The 19502-nt window shown below is 44.3% G+C and overlaps 1 protein-coding gene across 2 annotated transcripts; it reads right to left on the minus strand.

Moving 5' to 3' along the window:
• Window positions 1–5794: 5794 nt before the first annotated feature.
• FGF1 (fibroblast growth factor 1) lies at window positions 5795–15998 on the minus strand. Of its 2 annotated transcripts, none has more exons than XM_056862661.1 (3): window positions 15817–15998; window positions 6618–6721; window positions 5795–5986 (listed from the first exon to the last, which is right to left on the minus strand). In XM_056862661.1, the coding sequence occupies exons 1-3, from the start codon at window positions 15983–15985 to the stop codon at window positions 5795–5797; spliced, it is 465 nt and encodes a 154-aa protein (XP_056718639.1). In that variant the 5' UTR covers window positions 15986–15998. The 2 variants fall into 2 exon arrangements, with proteins under 2 accessions (XP_056718639.1, XP_056718631.1); XM_056862653.1 differs by having other exon boundaries at window positions 5795–5989.
• Window positions 15999–19502: the final 3504 nt, after the last annotated feature.

The raw sequence follows: 19502 nt of genomic DNA on the forward strand, positions 1-19502 counted from the left end.
ACTCTAGGTGTGAAGGAAGGTAAGGAGAAGCTGATTGAAGGAGCCTGGGGTCACATGGGGAGAAACAGTCCTTCAGATATGTGGGCCCCAGATTGTGAAGGGCTGTACAAGTAAGACTTAGCACCATAAATTAAATTTAGAAACAAACAAGAGGACTCACGGAGGGGAAATCATTATTCATCATTCATCTTGAAACTGGCAGCTGTTTACTCTGCACTCTAACTCCTTTAGCAAGGCTAAAGGCAAACGTGACCACGGACTGGGTCTAGGGTTGCCAACTCCAGCTCAGGATTCCTGGAGTTTTGGGGATAGAGCCTGGGGAGGGCAGGGTTTGGAGAGGCAAGGGAGCTCAGCCAGAATGTAGAGCCCACTCTCCAAAGCTGCCATTTTTTCCAGGGGAACTGATCTCTGTACTTTTGGAGATCTATTGTAATTCCATGAGAAGTCCAAGCTCCATCAGGAGGTTATCAATCCTAACTGAGGCTAGTGTGATTATAATAGTAAAGGGGGGAGACTTGCATTTTTGTAAGCCAGCTGAAAAATTATAGAAGCTATAAAGAATTGGTTAGTGTATGAGTTGGTTCATAGCCCAGGAGTTTATAATTCTAAAGGATCTACTACCTATCTTGTTACTGAGGAAGATAAATTGAACATGGAAGCTCTTCTTGTTTACATTACATCAGGCAAGGGCCTCCAGTAGGCCAGGTGGAGCACATATAGTGAGAGACAGCTGGAAATGTCAAACCACAGCTCTTAATCCCAAAAGAGGATGATGACTGGGAACAGTGTGGGGAAATTTGTAGAGAATTAATTAGCAAGAAAAAAAATTGGCAAGAATTTACAAACAGAAGAAAACCAGAATGTCTCATCTTGCTTGACAGATGAAAAGTTTGTTGCAGTGTAATACTGCTGAGTTGTGTTTTACAAAAGTAAAAAGACACCACTGAGAAAATAAATTTCAAGCAAATAAAAAGTGCCTTATAAAACATAGGCATACTGATTGCAGACTCTGATTCAATAAGCATCTTTACTGACAAAACGTTACTACCTTGGGGAAAGAGAGATTTCCTGCATTGTTCTCTGTCCAAGAAATAACAGCACATCCCTCCTTTAGCGGCTATTCTGGCTCATTGCCCACTGGTAGAATACATGGTCTGTGTGTAGAAAATCTCAGGTTCAATCTCTACTCAAAGGGTCTCATGTACGAGGTGTTGGGAAAGGCCTTTCTCTTTCCTGGAGAAACTGTGTGTGTTCATGGAGGTGCTCATGCTTCAGACTTGAGTAATCTTCATTTTACTTACTCTTTTCACAACAAAAGCCATAAACAGCAAGTGACTGAGTAATCAGCAAATTTGTGATTAGGTAGGATCCCAGGTCTTATTAGCGAATTACTCTGGAACAGGGGTCCCCAGCCATTTTGAGCCCATGGGCACCGTGGGAATTCTGACACAAGGTGGTGGGGGCCACCACAAAATGGCTGCTGTGGGAGGCAGAGCCATCCACAAAAGAGCGAGGTTATGGATAACTCTAATAGTAACTCTTCAACATTTCATGCAGAAACTCTGTTTAACAGGATGCTTTTCAAAATGAAAATATTGTTTAAAAATATTTTCGGGCATACACACAGCTTAATTTAGGTCATGCAGAGAAGATCCTTGTGCCTCTCAGATCTCCAGTGGCCAGTAAGAAGCCCTGTTGAGCAAAAGCCCCACTCACTTTCTAAAACACTTGGGGGGCACCAAGAAAGGTATTGATGGGAGCCATGGCTCCAATGGACACTATGTTGGGGATCCCTGCTTTAGATGCTTCCCCCCCACCCACAAGCCTGCAGCTTGATTTATAGGCCAGCTAAAGCTGTTTCCTTTGTAGGCATCTATTATTTCTGTTTTTTTCTGTCTGTCCAGCTATCTACTTATCCTGACAACAATATGTATGACCTTTTTTTATACCCTATCTCATAATACTACAACTTAAGGGCATCCAATGAACCTGATAGACAGTAGATTCAGGATGGACAAAAGGAAATACTTCTTTACACAATGAGTGATTAAAATGTGGAATTCGCTGCCAGAGGATGTAGTGATGACCACAGCTATGGATGGCTTTAAAAAGGGATTAGACAGATTTTTGGAGGATAGGTCTATCAGTGGCTACTGCCATGGTGATTACAGGGAACCTCCATGTTCAGAGGCAGTAAACCTCTGAATCCCAGTGCCAGGAGGCAACATCAGGGAAAGGCCTCGGCCTCTGTGGTCTGCGTGTCAGCACTCCGGGGCAACTGGTTGGCCTCTGTGTGAGACAGGATGCTGGACTAGATGGGCCACTGGTCTGATTCAGCAGGGCTCTTCTTATGTTCTTAGTCCATTCTGCAAAGTTGGAAGCCACTTTGGTCATAGGGGAGGAGCTGTGGCTCAGTGATAGAGCATCTGCTTGGCATGCAGAAGGTCCCAGGTTCAATCCCCGGCATCTCCAGTTAAAGGGACTAGGCAAGTAGGTGATGTGAAAGACCTCTGCCTGAGACCCTGGAGAGCCGCTGCCTGTCTGAGTAGACAATACTGACTTTGATGGTCTGGTTCAGTGTAAGGCAGCTTCATGTGTTCCTTAGGCTGGAGGATGGTTTACAACTTTGTTTAGTGGAGTGGTAGGCTACCAGCCAATATAATCACTTCATATGTTCCTGTGCTCTACTATTGAGCTATAGGCCCTGTCCAAGAGACAGTGAGGGTGGAATGAGGAAACAATCAGGAAACGAAACATTCCTGGAGAAATGTCAGTATTGCGTTTATTATTAGCAAATTGGCCTAAAAGAATTTATGAACCTGCCGTGCTGGTTTTGGAACAGCTGGTTTGTAGGTAACAGAGTGTCCCATATCCATGTTTGTTCTGGAACCAAGTGTGTCTTTGGAAACACTCAAGTAAGGAGGTATGAAATAATATTAATGAGCAGGGGGTATGAGCAGGGGGTATGGGGGTTGTCTCTTGGCTGTGCTAAAAGGGAAGAGGTAAAAGACGACGACAACCTCAGATTAAGATATTCAATCAAAGGATTCAGAATGCCTTGCTGCTACTGAAGTTCATCTGAAAGTAGAAGCATATTAAGAAAGCCAGACTTCAGAAGAACAAAATATCATTTGCCTCTCCTAGCAACTGGCAAATACAGCAGCAAAACAAATGGCTGATCAAGCAGCTTTGGGAATGCAATAAAATAATAGTGATTAATAATATTTGTCTTTGGATGAGAGAAATTCAATGTGGTTTTGCCAATGGCAGATATATAAGGGTATTCAGAAACCACTATAATGATCAAGGATAGTAAGTATTTGAACTGGCTTAGTCTTAAAAAGAAATCAAGGAAATTAATGGAACTGAGTAAATACAAGGATTCCAGGCTATAACTATGGTCCGCAAATCATGCAAGGACTTACAAATATGTAAGAAGTCAGTGTGGCGTAATGGTTAAGAGATGTGGACTCTAATCTAGAGCAGGGCCTTAGCTAGAGGGGGGATGAGGAGAGCAGCTGCCACCCCAGTGGCCTGCAGAGAGGGTGGCAGGACTGCCTCTCTTACAGGAGGAGAAGCGGGTAGCGGGCAGTTCTGCTTCACTCTCTACATACCACAAGGGCAGCAGCTGCCCTGCCCCCCCACCCCCCAGTTACGGCTCTGATCTGGAGAACTGGGTTTGATTCCCCAGTCCTCCACATGAAGGCTGCTGTTTGACCTCAAGCTGGTCACAGTTCTCTCAGAACTCTCTCACTCCTTCCTACCTCACATGTCTGTTGTCAGGAGAGGAAGGGAAGGCAATTGTAAGCCACTTTGAGACTCCTTAAAGGTAGAGAAAAGCTGGGTATAAAAACCACCAACAACAATAATAATCAGTGCAAGACATGGAAAATTGATTCTAGCATATCACTTGGAATCGGGGTATTTAAGTACATAGTAATTGGAGTGGATTTCAGTCATACTTCACAATTTACCAATCTATGGCTGTTGCCCAGAGAAACCTGCTTTGCTGTGCAGCCCTGTACAAAACTGTGCCAGCGTTTCTGGAGGCTCAGTAAAATTCAGACATACTAGAAACACATGCCCCAAAAGCTGTGAAATTGATAATGATGCGTTGCCTGATGGGGGAAATGACATCAGACTGAAGCCAAAGCCCGGATGCAACACCATTTCTAGGTGGATGCTGCTAAGATGGTCTTTAGTTACTTTATTTTTATTCCACCTTTCCTCAGAGGTAGACATGGTTTCCTTCCCCCATTTTGTTATCACCGCCTGCAAAATAGATTAAGTTCCAAGAGGTGACTGGCCCAAGATCATTCAGTTAGCTTCAGGACAAAGTGGGAATTTGAACCGGGGTGTACTTGGTCATACTCCAACCTTCAATCACTGCAGTACTGGAGCTTGTTATGTAGCCTGAGGGGCTTGCTGCCTGTTGACTTCAGGTAAGCCTGTGGCAGGGGTCTCCAACCTTCTTGACCCTGTGGGTACCTTTGGATTTCTGATGCAGGGTGGTGGGCTCAACTAATAATTGGCTGACACAGGAGGAAGAGCCAACCACAAAATGGCTGGCATATTTATTTATTTGTTTATTTATTTATTTTATTAGATTTATATCCTGCCCTTTCCCAGCCAGGGCCAGGCTGGAGATGGAGCCAATCACCAAATGTCAGAGAGTGAGGCCATGCATAATTCTAAATAGCAACTCTTCAACATTTCAGGTAGAAGCTCTCTTTAACGGGATGCCTTTTAAAATGAACATATTGCTTTAAAATGTTTCCTTACACACAGCTTACCTTCAGTCACACCTTGAAGATCCTTGTGCTGTGGTGACAGCTACTGCTGTAGCAATGTTTTTAAAAATCTGCAAATCCAATCAGATCCAATCAGAAGCCCCGCTGGGACTATCCCCACCCATTTCCTAAAAACATTTGGTGGGTGCCAGGAAAGTTGTTGGTGGGTTACCGTGTTGTTGGCTGAGTTGGTGTTGGAAGACAAGTGATATCAATACAGTACAACTAAGTAGTGGATCACTCTTTAATCCTGTTAAAATAAATGATTTAGGCACATAGGCAATCCTGCTGATTTCAATCGGACTTACAGAAGTGGACTCTATCTTCCGTTATGTCCATCGTGTTTTCCGATAGTAATTTTCATTGCCCCAATAAGATCTTCTGATTTCTTTCTCCCATGTTACCATACATAGAACTTTGATAATTTATGGTTAAAATTGTTGAACAGTTTACACTGTATACAATATTACTGAAATTGTTGAACATTTTAGAATGTATACAATTTTACTTAGTAAATAAATACACATTGCATATAACAGATGTTATCAAGTACCAGAGCAATATTACCTAAAGAAAAGGTTACATTTTTGGTCCTAAAAAGCACACAATTAATTTGTTTCAGAGGAGAGTCTAGCTTCAGTGTCATTGGTTATGCCCCCACGTGATAAATAAGGATTATGAAAAGCTGTCTTTGAAAATTATACCATCTGAATACATGTTTCTAAAAGGGAAGCCTTGCTATGTAGAGCTGTAGGAGCTACATGTGCATGCCTATCTATGAGTACAATTCACTTGGTTCATTTGGGAGTTGATATTGTGGGATGCATCTGGATTATGTCAGCAGTAGGTGCATATTTAAGGTAGTTTCCTTCCCCCCCCCCCCACGTAATTTTGACCCTCCCTTTTTAATGTTCACCAGAGTGGCAGAATAAAAGGAGAGGAAATGGAAAGGCTACTGGGTGTTTAATCCTAAGGGGCATACTGTACTTTGTGAGGTAAACTGTCTAATCAGGAGATACTGGTAGGGGAAGGAAAAGTATAGCCTTTTGTCCTAAATGCGTCCGTGGTCCCAGTTTACTTTGCCCATTCTTTTTCAAGGCAACGTACCACTTCTTATCTGCATGCTTCTTCGAGGTATAGGTATTGTAATGGTTTTCTTCCATTCTTTCCAGAAACAAACATTCTTCCGTTGGTAACTGCTGAAGAAAAAGAGGGTGGTGTCTTCATAATGGGGAACAAATGAAGCAGCTGGGTTCCTTATTACTCTCTACCTATGACTGAATTGTCATCTGTGGTGAAGAGGCTGACTAGTGCTGACCCACATAACTGGCAAGGTTGAATAGCTGTCTACACCTCAGTTGACCAGTGTGGCAAAAGACCCTTTGGGGCCTACCCCTTACTCTCCATGGGTTGCTGTTACTTAATCCTGCTCCTTCAATTTTCAGACTGCCAGCATGTTTGCTCACAGTTCTCCCAGCACCCTAGGGCACTGGATGAATACTGCATACAACATCTGTGGTGCTTATTTATCCTAGGGCTAAATTCAGGTCAGGATACCTAATAGCATCACCCTCTGCAACTTGGCAGCTGATGCGATATTGCTCATCCTGAGGAGGAAATCCAGTATCTGAAATATTTTGGGATGGTTGTCTTAAATTATTTTATTTATTTTTCCAGAAATAAAGCTAGTCAAAGGCTGGCAATCCATCTGCAAAAACAACAAACACCATCTAATTGCCGCTTGTGGGCTATGGGGCTCTGTGCTACAAGATTTCTGTAAACCTCAAAACCTCCCCGTGTCCATTCCCCCGGAAACCTCATACTTACCGAGCCATATAAAAGCCCATTGTCATCCATAGCCAAATACTGTCCAGACGCTGTGCTCTTTATATACACCTCACCCAAATTTTCCGCACTTAGCAGCAACTGAACTACAATTAGGGGGAAAAACACAACAGCAAGTAAAAAATGGTTGGAGGGCACAGGAAACAGTTCTATTGTTGATGCTAAGCAAACCTGGCTACCTGAGTGGGAAATAGATGGGGAACAGTATGTCAGATGCTCTGAATTCCTTAGAGGGAAAACAATCTATAATATACAAAACACTACCAACAAACAAGAGTTAATAACCATTAGAATCTCCTTTCCTCTACTTTCCACTACTGTTGCTTCTATCTCATCTTTCCCCCATTTCTGCTACGTACCTCCCACAGTAACATTGAGACTAGACTACCGCAATGTACTGTATATTGGTCTCCCCTCAAAATCAATTTGTAAGCTCTAGCTAGTGCAGAATGCTGCAGTTCAGCTATTGCTGGAAACTAGATGGCGCACGCATATTACTCCTACCCTACCGGTACTTCACTGGTAGGGCTGCCAACCTCCAGCTGGAGATCTCCCACTGTTACAACTGATCTCCAGCCAATAGAGATCCGTTCACCTGGAGAAAATGGCCGCTTTGGCAATTAGACTTTAGGGCATTGAAGTCCCTCCCCTCCCCAAACCCTGCCCTCCTCAGGCTCCACCTCAAAAACCTCCCGCCAGTGGTGAAGAGGGACCTGGCAACCCTATTAACTGGCTGCCCATCAGTTACCAAGCTCAATTTAAGATATTAGTTATCACAAAAGAAGCCATTCATGGCCTTGGCCCCTTATATCTGCAAGACCGCCTCTCCCCCTACATTCCACCATGACAGCTTCAGTCATCAGAGCGGGGCCTTCTGCAGGTGCCAACCTGCAAATGGGCAAAATCAACAACTACATACACATGCGTTTTCTGTTGTGGCCCCCACATTACGGAACGGCCTGCCTGAGGAAGTCAGGAAGGCTCCCAATCTCCTGGCTTTCTGCAAACAATGCAAAATTGAATTATTCAAGAGGGATTTTCTTCTCAGGCAATAGAGTTGTACTGTACTAAATGATTTACAAAGATATGTGGTAAAATTATTAGGGACTGTGGTCTATACTGCTGTGTATTGTTTTCTGAAACTAGGATCCTACTATGGAATTTTGCGTCATTTAATGTGTCAGGTTAATACTTATGCTTTGCTTCAGTTCTATCTTTTAGATTTCTGGTTGGTTCTAACCCTAGTCTTATTGCATTGTTTATTGAATGTCCCATCCATCAATTGTATTGGCTCACTCTGTATAATCCGCCTTGAGTCAACGGGCGAAAACGCACAGTTGCTTTAGCCTCCTTTATTCCCTGTTTCAGCCAGGATTCAGCCAGGATCTAACGCACGTTTGGCGAAACGCATGCGTTCAATCCTGGCTGAATCCTGGCTGAAACAGGGAATAAAGGAGTCTGTGACCATGCGTTTTCGACCCAAGTGAGAAAGGCAGACTATGAATAAATAAATACTTCAGCTCTGACTCTCCCTTTCTTTAACCTGTTCACTGCCCAAACTCTGACAGGTTTCCCCCCCTTTTTTGTGTATGTGTTTGTGTGTAACATCTGCACATCTTTTTGGTATTTACCCCAAAATTTAATTTTCCATTAACAAGGAATTCAGATTTTCAATTTTTTCTGCAAACGTGGGTTTTCGCCAGGTCTGCAGAACCCTACATCATAGCTGTGACTGGGACCAATTTCAATTTCTTAAATTTGTACCTGCTGTTTGATTTTGTTATATTGCATTGTACTTTTACATTTTATGGATGATCTAATTTTTATTGTGGTTCACGCCACTGGGCGTTTTTTGGGAAAACAAGCTATAAATATTTTAAATAAATAAATATCACCATACCTCTCACATACACTTCTACAGTTTGTTGCTGCACAATTCCTTTTCATCCACAGATTGCCATTTGGGAAAGGAAACAATTTTAGAGAACAGCCGTTTTTCTTTCTTTCCCACAGATTCATAAAATTTCAGTGTCTGAGGGGGTCATTAAATCATCTGGTCTGACTCTCAGCAAATAGCTGGGATCCAACTTTAACCAGTCACCTGCATATAATTTCTGCCCTTAGACATCAGCAGGTTCAGCCAGAAGAGAACTCCCCCCCTCAAACAATGCATAGTATGCCAAGAGAAAAGTCATGAGGGGGAATGTGCTACTGCTGACAGTAGCAAGGCGCTATTTCGGAAAGTGACATTCAAATGACTCAATAAGATGAACCATTCCTTTGGTGCAGGGGAACCTGAAAACTCTCCCGAATTAATTAGGTCATATAGCAATAGAGCGAAGTAGATGTAAAAGGTGTCGCCAACAACAATTACTAAATGCAGTAATTGCTTTCTGTGGGAGGGTAGACTACAGATTCTTAATTCATGATGTATGGTGTGTGTTTTTGTTTTGTTTTAATTACTTTGGCCTGACAAAATATGAGACTGAATCCTCACATGGGTTTGCCGCTGGAAAACACGGGCTGTTGTAGCTCCTGTTCTTCAATCAGACACTCTTTAGGGAATGCGGCATAATTAGTAGATGGCTAGGAAAGGACTTTCAGTCATTTGCGGCTGCTTTGTTCTTCTCTGAACTCTGGGATTTGGTGTTTGAGCAACACCTGAATCTGTTTTTCATAGGTCTTCGAAATGCTGCTGTCAGATAGAGTGGGTAATGGAGGAACAGGGGGAAGAAGAAGAGTTGGTTTTTATATGCCGACTTTAAGGAAGAATCAAACCGGCTTACAATCAAACCTTCCCTTCCCCTCCCCACAACAGACAGACACCCTGTGAGGTAGGTGGGGTTGAGAGAGCTCTAAGAGAGCTGTGACTGGCCCAAGGTCACCCAGCTGGCTTCATGTGTAGGAGTAGGGAAACCAACCCGATTCACCAGAAAATCGGGTCCACCACTCATGTGGAGGGAGTGGGGAATCAAACCCGGTTCTCCAGATTAGAGTCCACCACTCCAAACCACTGCTCTTAACCACCACACCCCGCTGGCTCAGCACAGCAGTTGCATTCTTGGCACAAGAGATTAAAAAGAGCCAGCACTAATTTTAAAGAAGCAAGGCTAGTTTGCTCTTGTTGAGTGAAGGAAAAAGGAAGAATACAGCCGAGGGATTCGAATGTGCTATTTTCATGCCACAGTTCTATGAAGAAAATCATAGATGAAAATTGTACAAATGCCCATTTGCCACCATGTGCTGTGACTTCCTAACTGTGATAATGGCAAACAGACAGTTAGGCATTCTTCCGACAGCAGGGTGCAGATTTTGCACAGTTCCTTCTGTACACGAGTGAAAGGAAAAAGTGCCATGACTCAAGTGGCAGTAAAATGGGGGGGGGGGGGGCTTTGTAGAAAGAGAATCTCAGCATCCAGTTTGCAATTTGCTCAACAATGATGTTCACTAGCTGACCTTGGGTTGCTCACTAATTCTCAGCCTAACCTGCATCACAAGTGCCAGAGTGGCGGACTCTAATCTGGAGAACCGGGTCTGATTCCCCAGTCCTCCACATGAAGCCTGCTGGGTGACCTTGGGCCAGTCACAGTTCGCACAGAACTCTCTCAGCCTACGCGGAGGCAGGCAATGGCAAAACCACCTCCAAAGGTCTCTTGCCTTGAAAACCCTACAGGGTTGCCACAAGTCAGCTGTCACCATAAATCACACACACACAAACCCTACGGGGTCGCCATAAATCACACACACACAATCTACATCACACAGTTGTTGTGAGATTAAAATAGAGGGGGAGCACATATCAGAAGACCATCCTGAGCTCCTTGGACAGATAAAATCCCTTAGATGTATATACGAATTGTATCAAATAGATACAAGGGGTTAAATTTGCCACATTTTGGAACTAAGGATGAGCACTACCTTTTAAAAAATGGACAACTTCAAGCACAGTGCAAGGAATACTTTCATAAAATCATCCATACTCTAGTAAGCCATACGTCTGGTTTCTATTGTCATAAATATGTATTAAGTAATTGTAGATTACTTAACACATATTAAGTATGTATTAATTAATCTGCCCTGTACCTTTCTCCAATCATAACCAGGCATGCATCCCCAAACTTTTATTATCCTAACTCAGGAGATCCAATGAGTGATCTGTTTTGCCCCTTCCAGACAGGTGGGCAACTGATTCCGTTGACCTGGCTATTTGTCACTATAAACGCGAAACCAGCCTCATCCTAGCCGGAGACCCAAAGGCGCTTATGACTTTGCAAGGCCTCTCAGATGTTGATCAAGGCATCCTGTATTCTTTTATCCAGCGGAATAACCAGCGGAAGACCAATATGAGAGAGACTGGTGTTTGCATTCTGCCTCCTAGCATCAGAATGTATACCTGGGAGTCAGGGAGAAGACTCGGCATCCTTCATGTGGCTGCAAACCATGCCCCACGAATATGAGTGTTTGCTTCATGCTTTGGAAGCCAGGTATTTTGATGGAAGCTCAAGGCTGAACTAGACTTTCACTAGATGTTCTTGCTTCAGTATAACTGGTCTCTTCCTCTTTCAGTAGAACTAGGGGCTTATGCTACATTTATTACTAGTCTGTACAAATGTCACTGCAAAGATGAGCTCCATAGGTTGTGGAAAGTGAGGGCGCCACCCAAGTTTACTTACGTAGTTAGCTGTAACTAGGGTTATTCCACTGGCACACATCCATTTAAGGAGTTTCCTCTGTAAATATTTTTTCATCAGGATGTCCAAGTTTAATAGCTCATTTACGCTAAGCTCATTTCTGGCACAGGCTAGCAAACACACATCCTTTAGAAAACTACACTGGTTACACGCAACATGTTTCCAGAGAGCCCCTAATGAAGGGACGATGTCTGGTGGGAAGGTGCTTTGCATTTCAATCAGTTCTTTTCTGTCTTGTAGCTGTGCCTGCTCTTATTGCTTACTAGCCTACTGGAGGAAGGCCTAAAAATACCCCATCAGAGTTGCAATACAGCTGCATCCTGGGAAAGCCTGGAGAATCCTTCTACTATCACAAGATGGGGGATGACCAGTAGGTAGGGTTGCCAACCTCCAGGTACTAGCTGGAGATCTCCTGCTATTACAACTGATCTCCAGCTGAAAGAGATCAGTTCACCTGGAGAAAATGGCCGCTTTGGCAATTGGACTCTATGGCATTGAAGTCCCTCCCCAAACCCCGCCCTCCTCAGGCTCCGCCCCATACACATCCCACCAATGGCAAAGAGGGACCTGGCAAACCTACCAGTAGGTTAGATGAGTTTTTGAAAGAATTAGACAAATTTATAGAGAGTATGTATATCAACTACTTCTGGTGATAACTAAACATCTGTGCACAGAAGCAGTGTACTTCTGAATATTAAAACATGGGGAAGGTCAATATATTGCATATAGCCAATGAATGCCCAGCTTGTGAGTGCCAAGAGTTATCTGGATGGGCACTTTTGGAAACAACGCTGGGGTAGTTAGAGTTATAGGTTTGCCAGGCCGAGCTTGGCAACCAGAGGGAGGGTTGGAGGCAGGGACATGGAAGGGGGTGTTGGAAGCATGATGATTTAACTTCCAGAGAAAATCTGGAAGTGATGGTGGAATCATTAGGAACCAGAGTTTTCAATGATTCCTAGAGTTCCCACCATTTCTTCCAGTTTCCCCCCAGAAGTGATGTCATCATGCTTGTATATTCTTAAGGCAATTCTGGGCAGAAGGCCATGGAACTGAGCCTCCTAAAGTTCTAACAATATGAAACATAGGTTCTGTTAGAATTAAATGGGCATGGAACTAATATGAAACCAATATGAGGCCACACACGTTATCTATGGGTGAGGCTCTATAAGAGTTTGGAGAGCAACACAACATTGTCAAGCCTTTGAGTTTAACACTTGACTTTGAATCTGGCCTTTTCTCCACTGTTATGTAATAAGTGCCGAATTGTTCTGGCAAAAGCTGTAAATAATAAATAAATCTAAATAAGTGCCTAATCTTGTTCCTTTCATGCTGAGGACCACATTTACACATGCAATCCAAAGTGTTGGAGCAACCTAAAAATGTAGCTGTGTTTTCAGCAATGTGCATAATTCAGCAATGTGCATGATGCAGTTTGGGAAATTCTCATCAGGTCAATATAACTTCTCTTTGTTGTGGCTTGTATCATTATGTTGAGATTTGCCTGAGTTACATGGAATGATGTTTCATGCAAACAGAGCACCACGTGGAGCTGCTTCTACGTGGCTGCATTTCCAAGTGACACATCAGGAGGGCATGGGTGAAATGAGTTTCAGAGGGCTCATACAAGGCAGGTCCTAGGCTCCCAACCAGGTTTTTGGGGCCATCCCATGTGAAAGAGGAGAGAAGCCATTTTCATTACGCTACATATGCATTGGAAGACTCAGTGGGATTAATGATAAAGGAGTTTCTGCCAGGTTACTTGTGTTTTGCTGTGAAAAGAAAACCTTATGGCTGAGATCCAGAGAGGTAATTTAGGGATGCTTAAAGAGTCTGTGTGACTTTTTTTCTTTGAACAATAGACATGCTCCATCCTACAACACAAATTGTTTTAGACATTCCATCAAATTTCGAAAACAGCAAAGAGAGGGGATCTGCTTTTCAAGAAACACAACCCCAAGCCCTATTTGACACAGAAAACTAGTTATGCTCTTTTTTGGATCCCAGCATATGTCTTATAGAGCTCAGGAGTGCTTCCCAATACAGTGGGTGGGGCCATCATCAGTGTCTCCCCTAGGGTTGACAGCTCCGGTTGGGAAATACTTAGCGATTTTGAGAGCGGAGCCTGAGGAGGGTGGGATTTGGGAAGGGGAGGGACCTCAGTGGGGTATAATGCCATAGAGTCCACCTTCCAAAGCTGCCATTTTCTCAAGATGAACTGATGTCTGTCACCTGGAGATCAGTTGTATTAGCGGGTGATCTCCAGCCACCACCTGCAGGTTGGCAACCCTAAGTATCTCCTTCTGCAGCTTGCCTTTTCCTTCTTTTGTGAGCGGCAAGCACACTTGGGCCTTCTGCTGAATCCCCTCCTTGTTTGCTTTCCTACCTCCCTTGCTTGAGCAGGGTTTCAAAAAAGGTTACATGCCAGTTTACTCTAGGTTAGAGACTTCCTGTCTGTCCTTTGCTATATTTACTCAGAGTGAGATCACCTTCATTCAGTCTACTTTTGAGCGTGTGTAAGTGCGAGTGCGTAAATGGCATTTATAATTAAAACTCTACCATAAACTGACTTCAGAAACAAACCAGAAAGCAAAGCTGGGGCAAGGGAGGAAAACCACATATTCCTGTGGCTTTTCTTTAAAAAAAAAAGAGAAGTACTTTTCTTAGAATCCGGAGCGTGTGTCTGACTCTGGGCACATCCTGCAGCGAGGAGTTCAGCTGTCTTCCAGTAAACCTTCAGGAGAACAGTGTACACACAGAATAGGAAAGGCCCTTTCTGTGAAATCAGTGCCTTTTGTCTGTGTGTTCTGGTATACAGCGAAGCTCTGTGTGTGTATCTTCTTGAAAATCATAACCATGAACCTTACTGTTCCAATATCAGCTTCCATCTCACTAACCCCTTTTCTTTTGGCAAGGGATTCTAACAAACCTTCCACACATTTTGAGATCATAATATCATTGGTGCCTTACAGCTTCAAAACCTAGAATCATAGAAACATAGAGTTGGAAGGGACCTCCAGGGTCATCTAGTCCAACCCTATACACAATGCAGGAAATTCACAACTACCTCTTCCCCACACCCCAGTGACCCCTGCTCCATGCCCAGGAGGTGCCAAAAAAAAAAAAATCCCTCCAGGATCCCTGGCCAATCTGACCTGGAGGAAAATTGCTGCCGATCCCAAAGTGGTGATCGGCATTACCCTGGGCATGCAAGAAAGGGCCACGAGAGCCAAGCACTGATGCAACCCTCCTGCATTCCCTCTCATGATCTGCCTAAGTTCACAGAATCAACATTGCTGTCAGATTGCCATCTAGCCTTCAGGAGGCCAGCCTACCTCCATGCAGGCCAATGAGTAGACCTGGCCTCCGGTTCTCTTTTGGGCTGCAGCTGGAAACCCAGCCTCGTTTTCCTAGCAATCTCCCCCCGCCCCTTCCTTTTCAGGTGCAGTAAGGCCTCTTGCGGCTCACACGCCCTCCCTGCCATCCCCCCCCCCAATAGCTTCCCAGGTATGTATGTATGTATGTATGTATGTATGTATGTATGTATTTATTTATTTATTTATTTATTATGCATTGTCAGCCCAACCAAGAGACACATGAACACATGAATCTGCCTTATACTGAATCAGACCCTCAGTCCACCAAAGTCAGTATTGTCTACTCAGACATTTATGTTATATCCAGCCCTCCTCACAAATGAGTTCGACACCCCTGATGTATAGACTACTGAATTTGCAATGTAGCATAGCTTTCTTCCTAACAAGGTAGAACATTTACTTGCTGAATCACAGTCTCTCAGCTATGCTTCTATTCTGACTTGCAGTTTGTCATGGTTTACTCTATGGATGTGGCTATGATTTGTATTGTAGAGGTTGGCATTTAATATTTAGTGATTTTGTTTAAAAATGTGAAGGCCCTGCATGCGTCTTCTATGTGGGTGCATATATGTGCCTTTGGCACCTCTTTGGTTTGCATGTGGTAAACCTCAGCATGGTCCACTGCTATGTAGAGGAGGAGAAGACTTGGTGTGAAGCACATCTTTCCTGTTCTTTCTTGGCTGACAACAGTGCAAAATGCCATCATCCCAAAAAGAAAATGAAAGGTGGGAAGGAAAAACTAAATGTAATACTAGCCATATACCACAGTGATATTAAAACTGTGTTCTCAGGAAGTGTTACGTCTGTTATCAAGGGTTCCTCAATGAGAACAGTGATGGCAGACAAACTTTCCTGGTCAGAAGCTTGCCTATTATTGCTGATGTTCTCAATCAATACCCAGTTACATGGCAAGACTGGGCAAGTTCTCAGCTCATGAAGGATTGTGGTAAATCCAGCCATGAACTGTAGAACATGCCCAGAATCCTTTGAAGTACACAAGGGATCCATGGCAGGTGTTCAGAGGTTCACCAGAAGACAGATGGTCACTGTGGAAAGAACCCCTTGAGGTAGAAAATCTCAAAAAGACCATTAAGACAAGGCCAGAAAAAAGCTTACTGTATTGGTCATTTCGGTCCCTCGTGCCATCAACTGTGCCATCAGGACATATCCTCAAAAAGTGGCCTCCATTGCTGCAGTAAAGCAGCTTGGGCTTCTGGTAATTCCCCATTGGAAGGTCAAACCTTTCTGTCAGAGCCATGAACGTTGTTATTTCCCCTTCCGCCATTTCTTCTTTGCCTCTTTGGGTGTCAGGGCTTCAATCCTGGCAGAGAAATTCAACACAGTAGCAATCATAGCAACAAGATACTCAGTTCATTTGTTGCTGTTATCTACTCAAAACAGGTGACCTGTCTACAATTAATTTTGTACATGCATGTGACCCCTTTTCTCTAACATTCCTACGCAGGACCCCCTTTTCCTTCTGTATTCAAGGCCCAGATGGGTTAGGTAGCCACAGGTTTGCCTCCTGTGTTGTCTCCATTTTACACCCCAGGTCCCCACTCTTTGTCTCTGAGACACCACCAAAGAGTTCCCTGCCTCTCACCCAGACATTTCCCTGAGTTACTGGGGTAGGGAACTAAATACTTCTTCCTCTTTCATACTGCCACACTGACTGATTTGTGTGTGCATAGTTTTCTTCACTGAGACAATTCACACAGTCAACAGGGACGAACAAAAAGGAGTTAACTTTTATTTCAACCTTTAAACAACATTGGAGTGATCTACGTACACAGATACAGCCTTTCTCAATCCTTGAACACTTGTTCCTTAACTCTCCTCATCCTTCCAGTCCTCTCAGCTGCAAATTATCTTTTTTCTCCAGTCAGCTTCCAACTAAGCTGCCTTCATTCCCAGATTCAGTCTCCTAACTGCTGTCAGTCTCCCATCAACATTCTGTCAGCTCTCGTTGGTTGCACTCTGAGAGAGGCAGAATGGGACCCGTCTATCACAATATATGATCTAACAGTAAGCTTCTTAGATAGACAAGCGAAGTAGGAAAAATAGGGAAAGCACAATGATTCCAAGTTTGGTTACACCAAAATGTCAAAGGACTGTTTTGTAAATATCATGGTTCCCTACTGGTTGGAAGATGAATATCGCCTCTAAAAATCCTAATGTCCTTGGTTTACCTATTAAAAGTCCCAGAGAAATAAACAAGAAGATGCTGCTGTGATGAGGTATTGCTATTACGTATTATGATATTCACTATGCGGCCCGCAGAGAACCACATTCATAATTACCATCAACCAAAAGAATACTGTATGCCCTTTGCACCACCCCTCCAAACACACACATACAGTAACAGCTCATTCCTGAGGTGCGCCGGCGGGTGCGCCCAAACCCCTTAGGATGCCAACTACGGCCTCCGCCGGTGCAGAGGCCCACACCGTCAGTGCCTGGAAGGTGCATGCCAGCATGAGTGGCCCCAGCGCCAGCATGCAGGCCCGGGTGCCAGTCCCCAGCCGCCACTGCAGCCTCCCACTGGCCTCTGGCCGCCGGCACAGGCTGCAGCGGCGAGCTGGGAGGCATTCCGCCACCCCAGGAGGCGTTCCCGGGGCATAACGGCGCCGGCCGCAGGGCGGGGCCGACATTAGTCGCCCTCCTGAGCACTTTCAGTTCGGGAACGCCCCTTTTTATTTTTGTAAAGATATGCCAGCTTTTAGCTTTTAGCTGGCGTATCTCCCATGCAACCCTATGAGGGTTGCACGAGTTTTTTGCGCCGGGCAGAGGTTTCGGCACTACCGAAAACTCTTTAGGAGGCAATGCCGCTGGTTTGCCTCCTAAGCCCTGCGCAGGCATTCCACTCAGGAATGCGCTGTAACATAGCTATAAATATTAAACATATAACTATAACCTTTTAAATTAGCAGAGTACCTCTGAGCATCCATGGCTGTCTCCCCCCACCACTGTTGTACCTTAGCCAGTCCTTGTGTATCTGGAGTGAGGGGCAGTGGAACTTACCAGGCCACCATTATCAGGCCATCTGATAATGGCCTTGCCCCACTTTCTTGAAACATAGGGCAGAAGGCACATTGGGGAATAACCCTCAGAAGAGCTCCAGGTGATGCATCACGCAGCCACATGTAGCTCCTCAGCCACTGACTGAGTATCACAGCCATAGCAGTAGGAAAAGGTAGAGAATGGACACTTTGCAGGTGAGTACATGGACACAAATGTCCAGCTGACCCTATTCTGATGGTGGAAAGTGCCATCCAGTCACAGCCAATTTATGGAGACCCCATAGGGTCTTCCAGGCAAGAGATGGACAGAGGTGGTTTGCCATTGCCTGGTGGTCTTCCATCCAAGTACTAACCAGGGTGGACCCTGCTTCCGAGAGGTTACAAGATTGGGCTAGCCTGGACCATCCAGGCCAGGGTGACCCAGTTCTAGGCTTGCTTAAATCTTGTGGTAAGGAAAAAATGTACAGATTACAAGGCTTAGCAGATCATTCATAGGCCCACTTATCTGGTAAAGGAGGCAAACAAGCGGCCACCCCCAAAACTCTGAGCCCACTCCTTCTGTATGCTAAAATAAGAAGTGGGTAGGCTTGGATGCTTTCCTGGTTTACTAGATGGGCTAATGATCCAAGTGCTTCTCTAGATCATTTTAGCAGAACAGTTTTATCAGACATTTGGAAATGATTTAGTTAATTTCACGTTACTACTCTCCTTTAAGACTCCTCACTATTTTTAGAATGCATCGTTGCTTGCCAGCAGCTTTTGACTCCACACGAGAAGTTGAATGAATACTATTTTCCGCCCCCATTGTCCTGCTGTGCTAGACATGAACGCTGTTCTCATACTTTTATGACCATGTCGTTGGTATTCCACACACAGCTCCGCTCATGGCCCTGCTATTATACTTTTGGCAAAGGGATGTTGGGATTTACGGGAATGAAAGTGTGTGTGTGTGTGTGCAAGAGAAAGAGAGAGAGAGAGAGGATGCAAACCAAAGACAACATTAAAAGGCCTTATTTTTCTGGTTAGAGGCATAACCTCTTAATGATTAAAAAGCTTGGAGAGGATCAGGAAGTTTAATCCAAGATGCTAAGGCCATTTTTGCATGGTAATTAGCAGCGCGTTCCAGGCTGAATTGCCCCGCATATTTTTTTGAATTTTGCACGCTGAACCGTCATTCCGGAAGTGACTGCGAAGTCGGCGCTTACCTACTTTGCATTACTAAAGAGGCCATTTAACGTGACCTTTGGTGTTTGCCTCGGAGAATCTCCCTCAAGGAACCATGCAAAATAATAGAGGCGCGTTAGCTATGCATATGCTAATAGCTATGCAAACAGGAACAAAGGAGCAGGCGAGTGGGGGGAGTGGAACTTCTCCTTTTGTGTCGGAACTGTGAAAAGGCATTTTTAAAGTCACATTTTAAAAAAGAGCTTTGAGCGAGGATCAACATTGACCATGCAAAAATGGCCTAAGTGAGAGACATCTCTTTCCAGCAGCTATGTAGCATCCCACAGTGAAAGTGCAATGGTCAAAAGGCTGATGCCATGTCAAGAAAGTTTTTCTGGCCCTTCCAGACAGGGGTGAAAGTAACTTATGTTTCTGACCAGTATTGGTTCTTGGGGAGGGGGCAAAGCAGAAGACAGGAGGTATGCCATGTCAGATGTGCCATATCAGTCCATACACCCATGCTTCTAGAACCTTTGCAATCCCTAAACCCTAGGACAGGAATAGATGAGAGCAGTTATGCAAAGGCAGCTCAGAGGGTGTTGGGTTGCAGATAGGGAT

This window comes from Euleptes europaea, chromosome 1, assembly GCF_029931775.1.
Source record: "Euleptes europaea isolate rEulEur1 chromosome 1, rEulEur1.hap1, whole genome shotgun sequence".
Classification (NCBI taxonomy): domain Eukaryota; kingdom Metazoa; phylum Chordata; class Lepidosauria; order Squamata; family Sphaerodactylidae; genus Euleptes; species Euleptes europaea.